The sequence below is a fragment of the Chaetodon auriga genome, chromosome 4 (assembly GCF_051107435.1).
Source record: "Chaetodon auriga isolate fChaAug3 chromosome 4, fChaAug3.hap1, whole genome shotgun sequence".
NCBI lineage: Eukaryota > Metazoa > Chordata > Actinopteri > Chaetodontiformes > Chaetodontidae > Chaetodon > Chaetodon auriga.
In genome coordinates this window covers 5408506-5430338 of record NC_135077.1, presented here as the reverse complement: position 1 = coordinate 5430338, position 21833 = coordinate 5408506, and the positions used below count along the sequence as shown (strand labels likewise).

General features: G+C 42.9%; 1 protein-coding gene across 1 annotated transcript in view; it reads right to left on the bottom strand.

The window, feature by feature from the left end:
- LOC143319398 (alpha-1,6-mannosylglycoprotein 6-beta-N-acetylglucosaminyltransferase B-like) overlaps positions 1–14883 on the bottom strand; it is a 102957-nt gene extending 88074 nt beyond the window's left edge. Inside the window, exons 1-2 of the mRNA XM_076728354.1 lie at positions 14335–14883; positions 8939–9051 (exon numbers count right to left, since the gene is read on the bottom strand). Of these exons, the coding sequence (XP_076584469.1) occupies positions 8939–9051; positions 14335–14402 (181 nt within the window). The 5' untranslated portion in view covers positions 14403–14883. The remainder of the gene's footprint in view (positions 1–8938; positions 9052–14334) is intronic.
- Between the last annotated feature and the right edge of the window lie 6950 nt (positions 14884–21833).

The following is a 21833-nucleotide window of genomic DNA, read 5'->3' as shown; positions in this document are numbered from 1 at the left end:
AGTAACCTTCCCAGAGACATAACCATAATATAATGTGCTGTGGAGAAATTTCTCATTTACGGCTGGGTAATAGCACTTAGGTCAGAACAATGGCCCTCCATACTTGGAAAGTGGATAGGCTTTCTCATTAATATGTATTGTGTCAGGAATGGGATCAGGATGGAATAACACGTGAATGGCCTGAAGTTTGCACACAGTCGAAACAAAGTTGGGTCGGAGAGATAAAAATACGGATAGCACAGGTGTGTTAAATAGATGTAGCACAGGTACAAATTTACGGCACTTCACTTGTAAAGATATGGGGCACGTGAAGTAAAGTGCACGTTTGGTAAAAGGACCCAGCACAGGAATGTAAGATGCTGCTGAGTGTTCGTGCCAGTGACAAAGGAACATGGCGCACAGTGTTCGTTCATGCAGAACACCGAACTTGCACTTGCATGAGTTGTCTCATCAGATGTTTCATTCATACTTTACCATCAGTGGCTCATTCAGCAGCTGCTTGGCTACCAGCTGACTACTGACACCCAATCACATTCATTCAGCTGCAGCAATTACAAGTTGTATAACCTGACGCTTGTCTCTGTTCTGTGCTGATACTGTACCTTCACGTCAACCTCATTTCTTGCTGCAGCTCCCTCCACCACCCCGGGCGTCCTCCACACTGCTGGCTTTTTGCTATTGTTGTTTTAAGTACGATTTAATGTTTATTAATGTGTTTGTTACAGTGGGATTAGTTCTAGTAGAATCCTCATTTCTGCACTGATTCTTCCAGAGCCCCCTTCAAAGAGCAGAGCCTTTTCCACAATAGTTTACTCTATAACAGATTGCTACGCACAGTCAACCCCTTCATGCAAATGTCTCTGACACTCTGAGCTCAACGTTTTGGACAAATAATATGGCAGCCATTTGGTCATTGTGGTGTACCCGCACAGCACTGAAACTGCCAACAAATGCTCTCCTTTTAAAGTCAACATCCCATGGTGTATTGACTGAGCACCTTTGCTCCCTTTTCAGCAAGTACTGTAATACTTCACGTTCAACCCTCAAAGCTGTTTAAGTGCAAACATCTATTTCTCCCCACTGTGCAGCTCCAAAAGAGCAGTTGAGGTTGTGTTCCTCTCTCAAAGACACACTGAAGAGGGTGGTGAATATTATAGTAATGTCCAGTCTAAAGTTTTTAATCCATTTAGTGTTTTTTTTTTTTTACCTGTCAGTGGATTTATACCTGAAGAATTTGGATCATAGCTTCTGCACTGGAAGACTGCGTTCAGTCCCTGTTCGAGGTGTTTTTGGTTTGGCCTTGAAATGCAATTGGCAGTATGCATTGGAAGCTGGTGAAGGATCATCATGTCACAACAATAGTGTCTCCTGCTGGTTTGCCCAGGCCAAGAGTGAAGGTAAACAGCAAAGCAGCAGCAAGCAGAGGACTTGGCAATTTCACAATATGGTATTCTGGATACGTGCTACAACTGCACTTCTGAAGGAGAAATTGTAGAGGTGGAAAAATAGATCTGTCAGAGAGATTATCATTATGTACAACTGCGCATGTACTACCCTCTGACAAGCTTTTGTACAACAAAAGGTAAAAATCTGCACGACCTTTTTCTGAGTATTTTAAACTCTTTGTTCAATACGTATGTGTTTCTATGACAAAAGCTTCCCATCACTCTCATGACTAATACAGCATAACATGACTCACCAGCTTCCTTTAACCTCATACATCTCTTCATACCTGAAACTAATCATTACAGGTACCACAACACACTTGTGTTACCACTCATCTAACCAACCCCTAATCTTATCCTCATCCTAATTTAAACCCTGTGCGGTAGTTTTTCTTACTTACCCACAAACTTGAGGATGCCCTTTTTTATGTCTCTGGGTGCAATTTGATTGAACGGTGCTTGGCTTTGCTTTGCTTTATGGATGGGGATCAAATAGCAGCTCCTCTCTAAAGAGAAATAGACCAACAAATCTTCTCCAAACCCAGAAGGCTGGCATTAAGCAGCTTTCAAGCTGCAATTAACACGTTTGTAAAATCAGTCATTTGAGTACAAAAAACCAGCTGATATCAAACCTCTGATCCACTGCATGCACAAAATGATGTGCACACAGGCACATGCTTTTGACTGAACTCAAAGCCTGGTAAAACCGTCAACTAAATTAGCTAAGATTGACATTCAGTCGTTCATTCAAACTCTACACGCAGAGCTAAAAAAGGCAACCTTGAGTTTTTGTGTGGGAAATAGCAAAATTCACCACAAGCATGCTGTAATCATGCCGTTGCTATGCTAATGCTCTAAATTACATTTAATCTTTTGTCTGAGCTAATCAGGTGATCTGGAGTTTCCACTGGACAGAGTTACCTGATCTTTTTATCACATATTCCACACAAGCCCAATAAAAGATTCCAGCACTCTGAGGTGATGGACGTGCAATGTTATACTATAATATGTAATAACTAAACTATAAAAGCGAAAATTGGCTAAATTGCCTTGATTTCCAATGTTATACTCTCTATACTTGTGAGGACAGGAAAGCACAAACACACTGACTCAAAAGAGACAGACACACACACACGCACACACTGATTCACTCCCAAGCATTTTATATTTTTGGCACTGAGTTGACAGTGTTATCCAGAGAGAATCACAAAACCATAAACCCACACACACACACACACACACACACACACACAGCGTCCATTCAAACTCCCCAGGCTATGAGTGCACTAATAAAGTGTACTCTCCGAGTGACTCTCCTGCTGCACCTAGAGCCTGCGACATGCAGAAGATTGTCATGCCAGATTTGTTCGACATGAAGCGACGGGAGAGCAACATAACTGCAGGGAACGTGTGATAGAGATGAACATCCAGTGTGAAAAAAACATGAAAGGGGACCACAGAGCGGGGGTGTCTGATGCACTCAACTGGTACCAGCTACTGCATACTGACATACTGAAATACACAGCGCATGAGCTAAATCACTTCCCACTTTCTAAGCACTTTACCTTATAATGACCAAAGATCTGTAACACCCGCAGTCATTTTCATGAGTGTAAACTCTCTGCTGGGATCCTCTTTGGGCATGACATGACACATTGCTCGAGAATCTTTTTCTGACTGATGGCATTGAAACTTCCAGATGTACATCACAGAACAGTGATGAGTTCAATGCAAGATAAACTCCCATTAGTCTCTGCCCCTGCTTGGATCCAAGCACAGCAGCACTGTGTTCTCCTCAAGGTGACTATAAGTCTTCCTTTCTAGAAATCTATATAGTCTTCTATTGACGGCATTCTCAATCAGTTAGCAATTAAACCTTCTCTCTCCCAGCTGGGACCAACCTAGACAGAGAAAGCCTTGAGTCTTTCAGCTAGAACAAACAGGGTGAGGGGACTGTCATGGGTCCTTGTTAATGTAATAAACTGCAGAGTATGAACAAGGTCCATAGGGAGGGCCTTTGATCAAGCTAACATCTCCCTCGTGTCTGATGTATTTTAATCTAGTGAAAAGAAATCTGTGTGTGTACCGTTTCATCCCTGTTTTTCATCCGAGTCTGTTGTGAGTAATGCAACCTCTAGAAATCTCATTCTCTTTCTTAATCACAGATACACACACAAACACATACAAGCTCCACTCCATTTCCACCTCTTTCCTCCTCCTCCTCTACTCTCTAATTTTCACTATTGAGCCCCTACCTCTCCATCTCCGGCTCATAGCTCTTGATGAGTTTGTGAGTCACTGAGGAGAGAAGGGGATTTCAGAGAAAACCCAGCACTCTGAACCTCCAGTGGAAGCTGATAATCCACAGAAGCGAGAGGTGGCGATGAATTTCAGCTAATACCCAAACAATTGCTATCAGCGCAACTCCCACTAAGGTGACAAAGCCCTACACAAATTTGGCTGTTATTGTGTGCAAACAGCAAGCTGATAGCTGTGTAAAAATGACTGAGACACAATGCAAGATGAAAGCCTACGAATTTGATTTAAATGCAGAAAAGCAACTTGTCTACTTGTGTTCCTGATGGCCTCGCTGTCAACACAGCATGGATTAGCCTTACACGACAGCTGCTGAGTCAGTCATCCTCAACTCAAAGCCCTGTTAGACAATGACATCTAAACACAGTGAAACATGCACATTTTGAGAGAATCCAGTTGGACAGCAGTGACTGTCAGCTGTCTTCTTTAGGTCAGAATGCCATCTGTATATTAAAATCCCTACATTCAGTCATCGTTATGACGCCAGTCTTTTTAAGAACAGCATCTGGCCTATTTTTACGATGAAGCATTTCCTTTTTAGAGGTCATGTTTGAGAGAGAGCTAAAGGCAATGGACAAGACAAAACAGCTTTTGACAGTTTGTTGTGTCAAGTAAAACTCTGAGTAAAATGACTCTGTTTTAACTTGGGAAAAAGGCTTTTCCAGTAGAGCAATAAGCTCACACAGCATAATGTATGACAATCTTTCCACATTGGACCACAAATGAAACTGCTCCTGGGGCTGCAAAATTTTAGGAAAACATATTATTGAGACGGTTCTGATCAATATTGTGATGCTATTTAAGTTGTGATTATTCACTAGAAATTCAGCTACAAGCTTCTATTTGTGGTCAACATAAGATTTAATAAGAATCTGATGGTTTTTAAACCTGTCAGTTGAAGAAAAACCGAACTTTTAAATAAAGTTGCACAGTGAACATCTGACTATTTTCAGGTCACATTTAATAAACCTCTGCAGAAGTGTATTTGACATTTAATAGTCAGATTTAATCTTAAAGCTCAAAAGTGGTATTATTTTTGATTGACACTGCAAAATGGATCAAGCTGCTTAATCAGTATTTTGATATTCAACTGGTGGACCTAAATACTCCTGCTGACAGCACTGCACTGCAGCTGCTTCAGCTAACGATGTTAGCCTCACAGACTGACAGAGCAGGCTGCTTCACAGCCTCAAATCTTACAGGTTTCAATTCAGAGCTTTTAAAGTGATAAGCTCACAATAATATGATGTGCTAAAAATGTAACCTGGATATTCAGACAACTCAGCTGTCTGTCAAACTACTGCCAAGCGACCTGCTTAACCTGACGCCTTACACCTAAGCCATGCCTGCATGCAGCTGCCAGTAGTTCCTCATATGACACTGATTGGTCCAAACCACTGCGGTTCAGCCACATGTGCACAACTTGAAGCATGGCTAAGTGGCTTCTCGTCTTGCGTGATCTCAGTTGACCTCATGATCTTGCAAATCAAGCTGCCTTGCAAGCTGCCTGCTAGCTGCCGCTCTGAAACTGACATCAAGCCATCACCTGTTTCTGTCATGGAGAGACGGATGCTGTTGGTGATGAGAAAAAAAAAAAAAACATGCAGCCCACTCCTCATTTCTTTCAGTGGTGTTTCTGCTTGCGCAAAACCATCTTTGGCAAAGTGTTAATTGTACAGACACTGGCATGCTGGGAGAGAAAGCACACACAGCCAAGAATTTGTTGTTTGCCCAACTCACAGAACTAACATTCATTTTCTCCAGCTTAATGAATATACCAGCAGCAGATGCCATTGGAGGCAGTGAAATCATCTATTCCCAGCTTAAACTTTTACTTGATTATGTAAATTGTAATTAAAATGATGGCTCTTGGATTTTAAAATTGCACTCTTTCAAACACGATTTCAATGCAAAAACAATGAACTGTTCAGGCCAACCTGCTCCCAAACCAGAAATCCAAAATTTCCTGGTAGCTGTCAAATGATCACAAACATGGTTACGATAAAGCCTCATTCTGGTCATAGAAAAAATGTCTTCTGGCCAAATAAAAACAAAGTAACCACAAAATAAAGTAGCCCTGCTTTGCTGGTCTGTGTGACAAGACCAGAGCCTGAGAATTTGGAGAAAATTCTTAATTTGGCAACAATGCATAGTTTCACACGGAAGGTCTGCCAGAAATGACATGTATTTAATGAGACACGGGAGTGGTGTGTGTCGCTGTGTGTGTGTGTGTGTGTGTGTGTGTGTGTGTGTGTGTGTGCTGCTCTGCAGGTGGTGAGTGGAAGCTTAATGAAAGGGCCAGTTGTTTTTTTGCGGGGCTGATTTGCAGAGAGCAGATGGATCGGTCTCTCAGTCTCTCTGGTCTCAATCTTGTCCCACATTGCTGCTGTCGCCCCATTTAACAGCCGATTTCCTGCCAGCTCATCACAAACACACATAAACACACACACGTACAGACTCAAATGGAGAAGGCAGCACAAACAGTGTGAGGTGGGAGACCGCGGATCCACGCACAAAGGGAGAAAAGAGGGTGAAGCTGTGCAGCACACACATAAACAAATGTACCCAGGCAGGCGCACTGTAAATGACAGAGATACAGCATCTTTTGTGCATGGACGAGCACAAAAGTATTTACCTACTGTACATAAAGGGACACACACACACACACACACACACACACACACACACACACACACACGCATTTAGAGACGCACACACACAAAGTGAACTCCGATGGGGAACCACAGTTGGATACTATACAGTTTTTAATGAGCTTGCTCCAGATGTCCCAGGCAGCAACACACGAGCAGCTGATTAATCAAGTACGTTTTACTAAGAAACACTGACGCATACACACTAATCTTAATTTATCACACAAAGGCAGTGATCTCAATTTATCACAAAAACAGTAAATCTCATATGACCATCACCCTGCCCCATTATCTCTCTCTCTCTCTCACACACACACACACACACACACACACACACACACAGCAGTTGATTTTTAATATGCCTCTGCATCTGTCCATCCAGTTAAGTCCACGATATTCTGCTTCTGTTTCCCCTGCTTCCTCGTTTTCTCTGACGGATTACAGCATAAACCGTATACTCACCAACACCTGACTCATTCACACTTAAAGTAGCACTCGCTCCGTCTTTCAGTTGCTCGCGCGCCCACGCAAACTGACACACGGCGTGCTTCAACTGCCGTTGTGCCCACACACATGTGGAAGCAGCCCTCGGAACGCGGGATTGCTGATTTTAACTCTGGCAGTAGTGAGAAGTGGTTGGCCTCCACAAAATGACCTCTGACTTTCAATCTCGGCACCCCGTACGGCAGGAGATTACAATGGCGCTCTTTTTTTTTTTTTTTTTCCTGCCTTGCCCCCAGCGGTCAGCTTTCACTGCAGGTCACGTGATAGCGCCAGTCGACCGACGTGTTAATGATACTTCACTGGTGAGATATGGTTTTGCCGGATGCAGGCTTCAGTGTGCAAGCAACACTGGCAAGCAATGTGCAGCCTTATGGAAATTCATGGATGTCAGAGTCATTATTTACAGTATTTGTTTGCAGACAAAGGATCACACTGAGATGTGACACTCTTCACTTGCTCTTATATATCTGAATGTATTTTGATAGATTAGCACTAAACGCAGTCATTGTAACTGAACATCAGAAGCAAAGCCACGCCTCGCCCTACTTCACTGTGTCTACCTATATAGGTGGTTGTGTCTAACCCCATTCTCTCCCGTTTGTCTCAGTTCTCTCAGCTCTCCCTCCCACAGCCTGTTCCTCCTTCCCTCTCAGTACAGGAACCACAGGGGTACGCTGAAGCCAAGGCTCATCGAGGCGAGTCCCCACCAAACATGGTTATGATAAAGCCTAATTCTGGCTGTGGAAAATGTTCAGAGATCACAGTTTATTAGCAAAATGAGATGTCTAGACAATTTTTTTAAAAAAAGCACAGATGAAGTAACCAAAGAATAAAGTAGCTCTGCTTTACTGGATTCTGTGAACAGACCAGAACCCGAAGATTTGGAGGAAATTCTTAACTTGGTGTTCCTCACTGATCTCCATTTGACCCTCCGTTCATCCCTTTACACCTGATCCTTGTTCAACCCTTCATGACCCTACCTGCCATTCCAAAAAACTAATTAGTATATAGTATAATTTCTGTCGTTTTGGTTTGTGAAGATTTGTTTTGTGCTCATCCGTAGCTAATGTTGTCTGCACTCAACTCAACCACTGACTCACGACTGAAATTCAGTGCGTCATCGTACGATACTTCCCACTTGTGGTTACAACGAAAGTTAAATAGACTTGCTTTAATGGACTTCCCTATAGTGGCGAGTCTTACAGCGAATCCTGAGGGAGTTCAGGGGAGCTGTAAAAAGCATTTTAGGCTGGATTGCTCAGCGTTCCTCTAAAGTCATCAGAGGTAGTGCATGAAAAAAACAAGAGCGATTTTTGCTGTCAGTCTATAAACATTAAGTGGATTAATTCTGTCGTAAATTATGCATAGCTGTAAAGTACTGTCAGCTAAGTAAATAACATTTCAGCAAACATATATATTCACATGTATTTTCATATACCTGCATGTCTCCCTCTCACACACACACACACACACACACACACTATATATATATATACCGTTTGTGTCAAAGAGAGAAGAAGGCCGCCCATCAGCGCGGTGCATCACAGATGTAATATTAGCCACCCACCCTGCTGTCACTGCCTCGGATCAGACCAATAACTTCCAAGCCACTGGTTGGCCTCTCTGTCTCACGTCTAAACCTTCCCCCGCACATCAGTCCTCTTTTACAAGCACGTTGATTTATCTCTCGCCACTTGAGAGCAAATAAAGAAAGAGCGGCTTTTCTACTGAAGGTTATATGAATGAAATTCACTGGTCACGCTGGTTCTGCAATGGAATTTACATTTACTTTATGATTTCTTTGCCTCATAGCAATATACCAGGACATTTTATGTTTCCAGTGGCAGGTGGTGCGGCTTTGACGAAGTGCCACATGGCAGTGAAGCACCGGCAGGACCGTGGAGAGTTACAGCACAGCAATATGCAGTGACATCACGGCATTTCAACTCACTGAGGGAACTGTTTACACACAAACACACGCACACACATGCACTCAGACACACTCTCTGCACATGTCAGTACCTTCTGTGCGGATGGTGAAGGGGGAGTCCCCCAGTCTCTTGGCTGAGAACTGCCCCCCCAGAGAGGTCATTAGAAAGCACAGGCTGAAGAAGCCTATTCCCACCACGAATATCCTGCAACACAGGGGGAGGAGAGAGGGAACAGATGAAACGGCAGCTGAGATAGACAGACATATTTATAGGGAAGGGCAGGTAAATAGATGTTTTGGGTGAGTAGTTGGGAAATATGAAGATGAGGAGGGTGGATGGTGAGGTGGTTGAGTGGATGAAGAGGGAGACTTGCAGCTTGAAAAACAAAAAGGAAGAATGTCCGAAGACAAACAGCTCGACAATTACAGAAGACAGGATCGCGCCCCACAATGATCGACAGTGAGGAGAAAAAGCGGGAGAGCGAGGCAAAACGTGGAGGAGGGCAGAGGAGAGGAGAGGAGGAGGGACAGTGAAGACACAGCAGAGAGCACTTCCAGGAGGCAGAGCATAAATAAAGCAACGGCCACACGCAGAAAAGTAGAAACTTGAAGCCAAAGGGCACCTGAAACATTTTAGTGTTTCGATGTTATCGGCTGGCGTGCATCTAGGACGACTGACAAAATAAGGGTGAGCAGTTTGTCCCTAAGTGCAGGCAAAATGGATGTGATGATTTATGTAATATCAAAGGCACGCAGAGGGGATGGAAAGAAAAAGGCAAGAAGAGGACGGACGGCCAAAACTTTCAGGCTTTTAAGGTGAGAAGAAGAGTGTAAACATAGCTAAAACTTCCAGTGGAGGCACACAAACTGGTCTCACTCTTGCCCCTGACTGAGCCACACTAAATTAGGTCAACGACAATAAGCTCTGCAACACAGTCACAGTTCAGTGAGTTACTCTGTACTGTGTCACCCTCAGTTATCAAATATGTTTGCATTCCAAGGCCTGTTCTCTGGTCTCTGCTTTGTCGTATATAACATGTCATCAAAGGATGGATTATTGGTTGCTGCGGTAGTTTCTCCTCTCCACACTGACCCTGAAAAGATCCTTTTCTAATGCAGTTCATAACGTGTGTGTCGCTTTAACTTCAGCGGCCCGACTTCAGCGGCCAAGTCAAGTGGGTATCTTCACGGCAAGGCAGGACAGGAGGAATGATTTCAGCCAAAAATCACTCCTTCTATATACATACAGGGATATGAGTATCGTTTTAAGATAGACTTGGACAAATGTGGACCTAGTCTTTAAACCGGCGCTTATATTGTAAAATGCGTGAGGATGTGGGCTCTGATCTGTAGTGCAGAGCTGAGCTTTGAAACGTAAACTTCTGCTATACCCCGCTTTGTGCAACAGATCTGATATTTGAAACATCACCGTACCTCAGAAGGGAGAATAAAATGAGACTCCGTGTGGGTTCCCTCTTGTTCGACAGCCATGAGAGAGTCAGATCTTTGACTTAAAAGAGTTGAAAATCAGGTCTTTTGTATCTGTGTAAATCCTGCCCTAGTTAAGCTATTCTCTTCAGTGTATGGATCAAAGGTTATCTTATGATGCCAAGGCTTACACCAGGGAGGAAAAGCTGTCTGTGAAGCTCATCCGCTGGACAAAATACCAGTCAGCCTGCATGACTAACAAGTCGAGTCCCACTTTAAAAATGCGTGCTGCTCGGCTGCTAAACCCCAACGAGAGAAAATTCTTCGAAGATTATATGGAAGCAGTGCAGAACAAAGACAGATTTATGTGACAATGAATGAACACTCCAGTACTTATGCTACATATTTGAAGAGCTGATGCCATTTTCCCAAATGCCCTCTTCATGTGCATTTGTACGGCTAAACGCACGTCATTTTTCACAAATATACGGGGCTCCAACAATCATATACAGCAGATGAGGAATGCATCAAAAGTGGTGATCGTAATATCATAAAATAGCCTGAAGAAAAGGGGCTTATGTGGTATAATTATCATAATTCACATGAAATTCATAGCCTAGCCAACCTTGCACAGGGAACCTTTAAACTTTTAACTTCTGCATCAGAGGTTGAAAAACTGAATGTTAACATAACAAAGGGATGAATTATTCATAAGTATTGCTTTCTCTTCAAAGCCAGGCAAGAGCTGTTTGCTTGAATGCATGGCCCACTGCGAAATCTGACAGCACTTTCTGGAACGGTACAGTAAGGAGCTCCGGTCACGCAAAGTTCTGAACCCAACCTCTTAATATGGATGAGGCTGTAAGAAATGAGTTCCTATCAACAGCGAGTAAGAATGGCCACTTAAAAGGACATTTGTTGAAGTGATCTGATTGACCCGAAGGGATCACGATGATGTCGAATAATCTGTTAAGTATAGAGCTTGGTGGTTTGGCAAGCTCCCAGGGTGACTATAGAGCCAAGACAGAGCCAATGTGTCTTGTCCTGAGTTGTAATACGCTGCCTTCAAGGACAGGCGGTGGGATGTGGCTCTTTAGGAGTACAACACAAGAACATATTGGCAGTGAATAATCAACATCGAGGCTCTAATCTAATGGGCTGCATCAAAAAGTAAAGCATCTATGCCATTCATTACAGTTAAATTGGCCATTTATCCTCATTTTCCATACATTTTGTGAGCAAAGTGGTGAGATGCCATTCTGAGTTGGGTCTAATGAATTACTGTACTGATTACATTCGTAACAAGGCAAACTGTAATTTGTGTTTGAATACGTGCTGAAATTAGACTCCCCAATTCTGATTATCAACTTCATTTGCTGGTGGTGGAAGCAGATTATTAGACAACACTTTAATGCGATGATGACTGTGATCAGCAGGGTTAGAGTCAGCCTATCAACGGGCACTCCTGCATGTCGCATGTCTTCACTGATTTACGCTGAAAGCATGCGGAAATTATCATCATGCTGTATTTAAATTAAAGTCTGAGCTTCTCAGGAGCTGCCACATGCTCGCTCGCGATCATTCCTCATTTACCTATCTGTCTCTCCCAGGATACTGTAATATTATTAAATAATAAAATATTACCCCCATCTGTTCCAGGCATATTGCAGAATTAATTAGAATTGCTCAATCATTGTCAGAGAACCACAGAGCAGCAATACGTTGATTGATATGAATCCCAGTCCCATACAATCATTGCGATCAAGGGATTATTCGTCATGCATATGGCGCCATGATCTGGAGGTACGTATGCCTGCTTGGATTATGCACTCATCATGCTATCATCTGGCCAGCAAGCCAAGTAACTAGGTGGAAAGTGACAATCAGAATAGCTGAACTCAGGGCTCATCCTCAGTGCGCCACATTATTAGAGTAAGGCAAAATAAAGAGGCCCAAAGACGAGACAAGAGAAAAGGGTTACACAGAGGACATGAAGCAAAATTAGCTGATTTTACAGTTAACCGATATGTTTTCTAATCCACTTTATCTATTCTTCTCTCTCTGTGACCAAAGGATTAATAATCCTGTGTGCGTTTATGTGCGTGCAGGACGGGGGAGAAGGTGGCAATGCTCGTAAGCAACACCGAGACCGATGGAAAAAGAAGAGAGGGAAATAAAGGAAAATATTCAGCTGGCGTGGGTGAGTGGAGGTTGGCCCGATGCTGTCCTAGGGTGATCGTTTCCTCTTATCATTGAGCCGTTTTCCAAAGTGGCGTTAGGTGGGTGATATGAGAGGATTAGGCCTCAGTCTTGCCTGACGAGTCTTTAATTAACAGGCTTAAAGTAAATGCTCTGCTCCCTATAATTGGATCAGAAGGAGAGATCTGCTATCAGCTAATTGGCTTCCTCACACATATAGACTTATCAGATTTTGCCTCTAGGTAGACGATTTTGAAGCGAGGGGAGCTCTGCCAGGCGTGGAGGAGCTGTGCTGTAGATGCTCGTTGTTGTGTTTTTCAAGAAACTTTTCCTGGCACCTGCGCTGGCCTGAATTCTGGAAAACATTCAGATCTTGTGGGGCTTCACGCGCAGATGATGGTTCTGAAATTTCACATTAACTACAGTGTGACAAGCAGCAATTTTGGTTATCAACACTTTTCTGCTGTAGTTCTGGGCAACTGATCAGACGTGCCAATTAATATTCCTGTTGCCCAATAGTGAGGGTGTAATTGCTATCGTCATAGCCCAAAAATCTGTCTGCTGGGGCCGTCCAAGATAAGTATTCACAGCTGCTCGAGTTAAAGTCTGGCCGGGGCACTTTCCATCTTCCATGTCAAAACAATCAAATAAAGGCAAAAAGTCTTTTTCTGAGATTCACAGTTGATTAGTTGTCAACTATTAAATTAAGCAGCAACTATTTTGACAATCGATTAAACAGACAAAGTCATTTTTTAAGTCCAAAAGTCCAAAATTCTCTGATTCCAGCTTCTTAAATGTGAATATTTCCTGGTTCTTAACCCCTTTATGACAGTAGACTGAATATCTTCGGGTTGAGGACAAAACAAGACATTTAAGGACGTCATCCTTGGCTTGATCGACATTTTTCACCATTTTCTGACCTTTGACCGAGAAAACAATGGACAGATTACTCGATAATGTAACTAACCCTGAGTTAAAACCAACGTCCAGGCTAGAGACCTGTCTTGATTTTCAACACCTGCATCACCTGTGATGAGCTCCCACCGTCTGCCCTGTCGAGGCCGGCGTAGCATCGTCACAAAGGTCATTAACCGAGTGTGTTTGAATAAATCTTTTCATTTATTCATTTGTTCTGGAAAATCTAACAAGACTAGCAGGTGGAAAGCAGGGAATAAAGAGCGAATGGTGGCATCCACTGGAGGAGACCCTCTGGCTTTTTGTACCACTGAACTCTCAGAATTAAGAGGAGAGAAATTCATTGAAGGATTTGAAACCTGCCGTTATTCTACACCGATGGGGGCAAATCAGATAAAGCAGACTGAAGCAGCGTGGCTAAATGGACTGTAAAGCATCATCCGTTTAAGTGGTTAACGTGTTTCCCCCCTCGTATCTCCACAAACAGCCCAGCCACACAGTGATAATGGAGCCATCCATGCAGTAAGAAACTAAGTTAGCGCTCGGCTGACTGGTAGTACTGGTTTACAGAAGGCTCCTCCATGATTTATCGCTGCATGTTGTCCTTTCATCCATGTGGATCTAAATCGAATTCACGTAGTAGAGAAACATCTGCCGTGTGTGTGTGTGTGTGTGTGTGTGTGTGTTTAGGTGAGTAGTGACACACATACACACACCTCAGCTACACGTAATACACACAGAGCCATAGACGGGATATTTGTCAGGTTTGTACAACTCAGAAGCAGATCTTTATGCTCAGTTTTGGGACATCTGTGTGATGAGATGTTCGCTAAACGTGTAGCTGAGAGACAAAACAGTCACATTTGAACGGATGCTAACAACCACAATGCTGGAGGCTAAAGGGAAACTGGGGACAGAAAAGCGTCGCCAGCTTCTTGTCTCTTACCTGAACGGTTTGAACGTCACTAGACATCTTCTGACCATTATTTTACCGTCGGTGCTGCCAGCAATCATTTTCCAAAACGAGCGACCCCTGACATCGTTGCTAACCTCCCAACCTGGAACTTGAGGTGACCAAACATTTTATCTGCGTCCCATCCAGCAGCGCTGCAGTCGGTTATTTTAAAAGAACACGGCACCCATAAGTGCTGCTTTATCCCTCCGGATGAAATGGGACAAAGTTTCATTCAGCAAGTCTCCTTTCCTGTGTGGGAAAATGTCATTTAACGCGTTATTCCGTCGTCAGGCAAACACTCTGAATCTGGGGTGAAGTCGCCGCCGGTCGTGTCGACCGTTGGAGTCATATCCGATGTGAGTTCTTTACAAAAAAAAATGGCGTTGTTGTCAAACATGTGGGTTAAAGTGTGTGTCGTTTGAAATCTACGTTTTCTCGGGGAGAGGAGAGCGAGCTTCATGGACGGTTTTAACTTCGCAGCGGAGCCAGCGCGAGTGTGGCAAGTCGGCCGTGTTGACTCGTACTCGTTCACTTCTCGACTGGCAAGTTATCATCAGCGGAGTATTGAACGTCCGGTTGATCTTTTCAAAATAATAGCCCTGCTGATGAGCGCCCGTTCTAATAACGGCAAGCGGCACCGGTAAAAAAAAAAAAAAATCGTGTCAAAATTTTTGTTTCTAAAATCCAAAATCATTAATTCTACCTCAGAGGACTGTATAAATAAAAGGTTCCACCTGCTACACCCTACACTCCAGAAAAAAAAGAAATAAAGAAATGTAACAGAGGGAAAAATCCTAAAGGATTTTCCTAAATGGTGACATTTTTTGTTGTTTGTTTTGTGACGTTTCATAAATCATTTCATGAAACACATAAGACTATTTTAATCTTATAGTTATTTATAATATAAGGACAGTGTTCAATGGGGACAAGTCCAAAATGTGCTGTTGTGAGATAAAAAGGGTGTAAATTCTCTCTGTGTCTGCAGCCTGGTGATCCTTTGGGTGGGATCTTTTTGTTTTGCTTGATGTTTTTGCACTGAAAACAGGCTTATAAACAAATCATTCTGCAAAGCAGGTCTAAAGAGGCCCATTTAAAGGTTTTTTTTAATCGGTTTCAGTGGTACAGTTACCACAGAGGCTATGGGCTAAAGCACCAAAACCACTATTTAGCGCGTATATATTTTGTGCTTTTATTTGGGGGATAAATTCTCATACTTTCCTGTCTCGTCGTGGCTTCCTCTGGCTGACTTGACGCTGGTCCAGCGGCACAGTGAAGGACAGATTTAGATGCTCCAGGGCCGCCGCACCCGCATTCATCTCTGTATGGCGCCATCTACGGCTTTTAAGTAGTGACACTAGAAGCACTCAAGTATAATTCAAAACCTCAACTTTCCCTGACCCTGCCTCAGCACGAGACAGGCATTTATCCGTTTACTATAGCCTATTTTCTTCCATGCAGCCTATCAAAGGACCATCTCTTTATGAGGCTCTGAACTGTTGTCACCGTCTCCTTCGATGGCGAGGAGTCTTTGGTTTGGTTCCACTACGTCTCTGGAAGTGGACTGAGTGTTTCATGATTTTTGAGACACTTGCTTTGGCACATTAGGAGCTATAGGTAAATTTAGTGGTGCCAAACAGTGGGAATATGTGGGATGCCCCGTGTTGAGCATGACAGTTTCAGGACCACGGACAACGAATATGAGCAGGATGCAACAGCGGCACCCAGCGGCAGGTACCGTTACAGCAGCAGCGCCTGTTAGGAGGAGGAGGAGGAGGAGAGGAGGAGGAGGAGGAGGAGGAGGAGGAGGAGTACTGTCTAGTATAAATCTAAATTTACAGGTAAGGATGTAGTACTGATACCCACATTAAAACAATGAAGATAATAAGCACTTCTTTCTTAATATAATCACAACCACGCAATTTACAGTACTACACAGAATTAGCTCAAACAAATGTGGAGGGACTTGAGTTACAACTTCAAGTCTTATTTGTTCATTTCAGTGATTTGCAGTCAGTTGTAGTCGTGGCACAGATTATACAGTCTATGTGGTCAGTGGAGCGTTGGAGCAGAAATGGAGGCAGAAGGGGGAGATCTGCAGGGGACCAGACTGAAGATGACAGTGAAATCTCACACTCTCTTCATGCATCACTTGCCCTGGTACATGTGGATTTGACTGACAGCCCACCGCCCACGCAGGCTGTCCCTCTCTGCGGGTTGTGGGAATAGTTCTGCTCTATCAGCGGGAATCCACTGGGCAAACATAGGATTTTTACACCTTTTATTTGTGTGTGTGTTTGTTTGTGTGTGTGTGGCATGCATTTTAGTTCACACACACACACACACACACACACACACACACACACACACACACACACACACACAGGAATAGTCATGCATATGCGCATACTGTAGTAGAAATAGCAGAAGTTTAAGAAGCACTCTGTCAAACACAGAGAAGAATACCCATAGGTACGAGGCTGCACGTTGCTTCATATATAAATAAAGACATTATCCCTGACTGCTTTTATTAGATTATTTAGGAATGTTGCACTATATGTAGGAAAGGTGCATGGCTGCACACTGCAGCTCTTGCCATTTTTGTGGTTAGAACTGAAGAGGTATTAAGTCGAGTTCTGGGGTGGGAGAAAGTGTCACAGGCCCTGTCACAGCTATGATATGCAGCTTTTTGCTTAGTCCTCCTTCCCTTCAGCTGGTTACGTTCCCTCCACAGCACTTGTCCCTATTCTTAATGAGCTGTCTACCTGAAAGAGCATCTCGCCCTCGGCTGAGCTAACCAGCGTCTGGAAAGCAACCACAGGCACAGAGGAAGCAGGCGATCTGTAATAAAAACTAAAGGCAGGCCTGATGCACCGTGTTTATTGTTGCTGCGCATTTGGTATTGTTCTATTTTCTTTTTGTTTGGCTTTGTTGTTGTTGATGTTTATACATGTAGCTCCCATCTAACTCATTAGCCTCAGCAAATGATAAATACCCTAAAATGTACTCATGATTGCAGCCAGTTTGAAGCTAGGGGATTAATGCACATCTACCATGTGTAATTTATCCTGTTTATATATTGTTATATTTTCTTACAAACCTTTCATATTGTAGCTTTACATTATAACATAGTCGTGCATCAAAGAAAGTTTCAGATGTGTGATGATTGTAACTAAACAAATCAATTTTTGTATGGATGCTTTGTGATCTGTCGGCTGGTCAACATAGCATTCTGGCAAATGTGCTTAAAAAAAGACCCATCAAAATGTCTTTCAGGAGGAATCCAACATGGGACATAAAGACCCTTCTGACCACATGAGATGGTAGGAGCCCATGAACGGTCACAGTTCCTCTGTCCTGTGTCACAATGTTTTCCAAATGTAATCAAGTGATATCCAGACAGAAAAAATAAATACTGCAGCAGTCATTTTTCAACTTAAAATGTGAAAATTCAATCATTCAAAAATATGATATTGGAATCAAATAAAAAACATTCAGGAAAACCAACAAATCTCAGACACTGAGGTAAACAAACACAGCAAAGTGCACTTAAAGCCTCTAAGACGCTAAGACAAACACTCACAAAGAGACACGCAGCAAGAAGAATAAAGATGAAGACGCGATGTTTCTTATCGTGTTTTTACATATTTCCTCAGAGGAACGATGACCAAACGAGAAGGGGAGCGCTGCCCATCGATCTAACAGACAGGGACAAAGAGAGGAGAGCATATGCGGACATTTGTTTCGGCTATTTCACAAGAACTTCTTTTATCTGCCACGCAAAGTTGTTATCAGATTTCACCTGAAACAAAGTCTGTTACCAAGGGTGAATAATGGACCTTGGAAAAAACAGGATCGCACAGGGTGTGACTTTGCTGCTGCTCACAGTTAACTGTGTGGACGAGCGACAGTTGAGTCAGGGCAAACCAAGTAAATGGAAATGCTTTTAATTAAATTGTGAAGACATTATGCTTATGTGGTGCGAACATAAATCTTCAGACTGGATCATAATCATCATTCTATGCATCCTGTTCACTTAAATTACCTATCATCTATTCACTTTGTTGTTTGCTTGTTTGCACACACATACACATAGACGGATTAATGCTGCGGGCCGACGACACATCTGGCATCCTCATTCTTCAGCACTGTTTTCAAGAGGGGACACAGTCTGAACAAACGTGTTGTGGATGGATGATTGGTGCTGATAATCTCGTGGTATGTGAGGGTTAAGGAGCGCTTTTGCTTGCAAATGTCAATGCGCAGCCCACAGGATTATCTCAAGCATGTTTGATTTTCATGCTATCTAAACAAATCTGAATAGAGGGAGCAATTCAGAGCTGAGAATTAGATAATGGCACATCACAATGAGCAGGGGAACAAATCATAACAATTTGATGGGCGATTATACAACTAATCAATGCCTAACGGACTTATGTGTGATGAAGTTGCCCTCAGTTAATCTCAATCAGTCTACTAGTGTCATTTGCAAATACGCTCTCGGCTTGGAAGGAAATAGATGAAGTTAAATGCTTCCTCCAGAAAAATAATAACATTTTCGTGGCTGTTTCTCGTGCTGGTCAAATATGAATGACAAATTGATCCCACTAATTGAGTATGTGTCTGAAAAGCATCTTTTCGTTAATGCTGGCAATCTCTAAATGGTGGTGTAACAGACTGTATGTGTCTGATAATCCTGTTTTTGAGCCCACGGAGAAGCGATTTATCGGGACAGCAGCATAAATTGATTTTCTGTGTCTGAGGCCAGCAAAAGTCAAAGCCACTTCCCCCTTTCTAAACTCATCTCATCAGAACAAAGTGTAAGAGGAGGCAGCTAAACAAAACGCGATTCTAATCGAGTGATTTATGCAAGTCATTATAAAGGTAAGTTACCATCACAGAGGAGTTGAGATGAGGACAACAGACTGAGATCAAACTCTAAACTCCGATCACGTAGACAAACCGCATATCAGTGTCACGCACCCGTGGCCGCTTATCTGATTTAGATAAAGAAAGAAGTGGGGGAAAAAAAAAGGGAAACGACGTTCCTGTTGCACTTCTTAAGATATGCTAAAAATCGGACAACACCCAGACAGGAAGATACATCAAGAGAAGGCATTAAGGGACTTTAACAAACATATTAATGCAAGTATAGGGGACGTCCCCAGTCTGAAGGAGTAAATCCACTGAATCACATGAGAGGAAGATATGGGTTTACATTTCTAAGCCTATTAGACTTCTGGTCACAACCAAGTAAGTAACAGTCAAGTAACTGCTGCGAGGCCAAAGAACAAAATCCATTAAAGAATCAAACAGCAGAGCAGTGCAGCAGCAGCTTTCTGCCCTCAGTTATTCACTTCAGATTTTAAACTGGTAGCATATTTATAGTAGATTTTATTTACCATTCAGTGATTCAGCTGAAGGATAGGGTGAGCTTTTTCACTTGCCACAGGTGTTTTGGGTGGTCATGGCTGCTGTTTGTCCTCTCCATACTGGTGATACCCTGAAGTGACACCTTAGCTGACAAAGTAAAGTCCTTCTGTGTTTCATACTTTTCAGTATGAAATACTCTTGGTGTTTCCCTGCTGAGCTGTGGCGGAAGGGATACGTCCTGGTGCTCACATGTGCTGCGACACGATGAAGACGCTGACATGACACTGCTGGAATGCTTATTTATGACAAACTGAAAACATTTCATCTGATCTTTTGCAGGGAACTTCTTTTCTTAGCTCACTTTTACTCCTTAAGCTATACTGTTAGTTTACTCTCATCCTTTTCAGCTGCAGCCGGCTGCTCTTTTGTGTGAAAAGGCTCTTAAACCCCAGCGGTACACTACCTGCCCAGCACACACAGTGCACAGTAAAGTCAGCGAGTAGCTGGTGGACACAGTGGAGACACTTAGCAGTCACAGAGCCAGATATTTGGCTCAGGAAAAGACCAAAAACAGAGCTTAAAGGAGGCTGAATATTGGACTTAAAAACATCTGGTGGTTGGAAACTGACTAAATAGGCAACTGTTTGCTAATATATCAGATTAGATTTACAGGTGATAATACATCAGAGTTGTATTTGCAGCTTGTTTCCACTCAAGTGAAAGAGGAAAATCAGCTATTGTAGGTTTAAAGATCATGAACATGTTCCAGAAGTTTCTAAATGTACATCAGGCTACATTCTGTTTGTTATAAGTTGCAAAAAGAACTCCAGGCTTGTCTTGCTCAAAGCCTTTCTTCTGGTCTGCCTACAACACAAACCCTTTACCCTTCAGCGGGATAGATGTCTGTGCTATCACAGGTTACATTTCTGCCACAGGACTGATCTTAAAAGAAGGGGAAATTAGAACAGGCATTGAACTGAGCCCCTCTTTGTTAATTCAGATCCACTCAGTTGTTGTCTGAGACTCGCTCCTTCCATCCCGCCCTCCCTGAACTCCAAAACAAAGACGGGCTAATTGGGAGTCGAGTCGGTCAGAAAGAATCAAACAAAAAACAATCCATTACCTCTGAACTGTAATTGAAAACAGAGCCTGGGCTTAATTACTAATCATCAGTCATGCCTTTCCCCTCCGGCTACCTGTTTGCTTTATCGTTTTTCATTCCAGCAACTTTTTTTTTAATATACCGATTACAAAAAGTCCCTCTGGATGGGACGGAATCAAAGTGTTGAAAGGAGAGATGAAGACAAAACGGTTCAGACCATTGGAAGAATGACAGAAATCGATGGACGAATAGAGAACAGACATGAGGAGAGAACATAACAATAAGGGAGATTGATTTATCCGTAATGAATGAGGGAAATGGCCTGGTGGAGTGATTTGTCCCAGTCACGTCCAGGTTGATTGTGGGCCGTTTTGTGAGAGGTTGAAAGGCGATGGAGTATTGTGATGCTGATTGACAGCGCAGGTTGACAAGAGGAAGACAATTTGCATTTTCATTACATTTGAGATTGATTCCTTCTCCTGTGTGGTTTGACTCTCTCTCTCTTTCAGACACACACACACACACACACACACACACACACACATAAATCTGTTTACGCAGTCACATTGTGGGGACTCCTTTACATAACATAAATTATTAAATTCAAGGGTGGATGAATGTAAGCCTATGTAATGTCAACAAAAATGATGGAAGTCTCTCTCTCTCTCTCTCTGTGTGTGTGTGTGTGTGTGTGTGTGTTTGTGTTGACCAATAGAGTGAGGACATTTTTGGAAAGTGAGGACATTTTGGCCAGTCCTCATAACTTCAAAAAGCCGTTTAAAGGTTCAGACTTGGTTTTAAGGGTTACGGTTGGGGTCAGTATGGGGTTATTTGATGCATTATGTCAATGAGGGTCCTCACAAAGATACAAGTATGTGTCCCTACAATGAAGAATGCGTGGGTGTGAGTAATACACACACACACACACACACACACCCCTGCTATCTCCTTGCAGAGCCGACCCTCAGCATCTCTGCAGTGTCTGACTGACAGCTACGCAGCGAGTCTGTGGGATTTG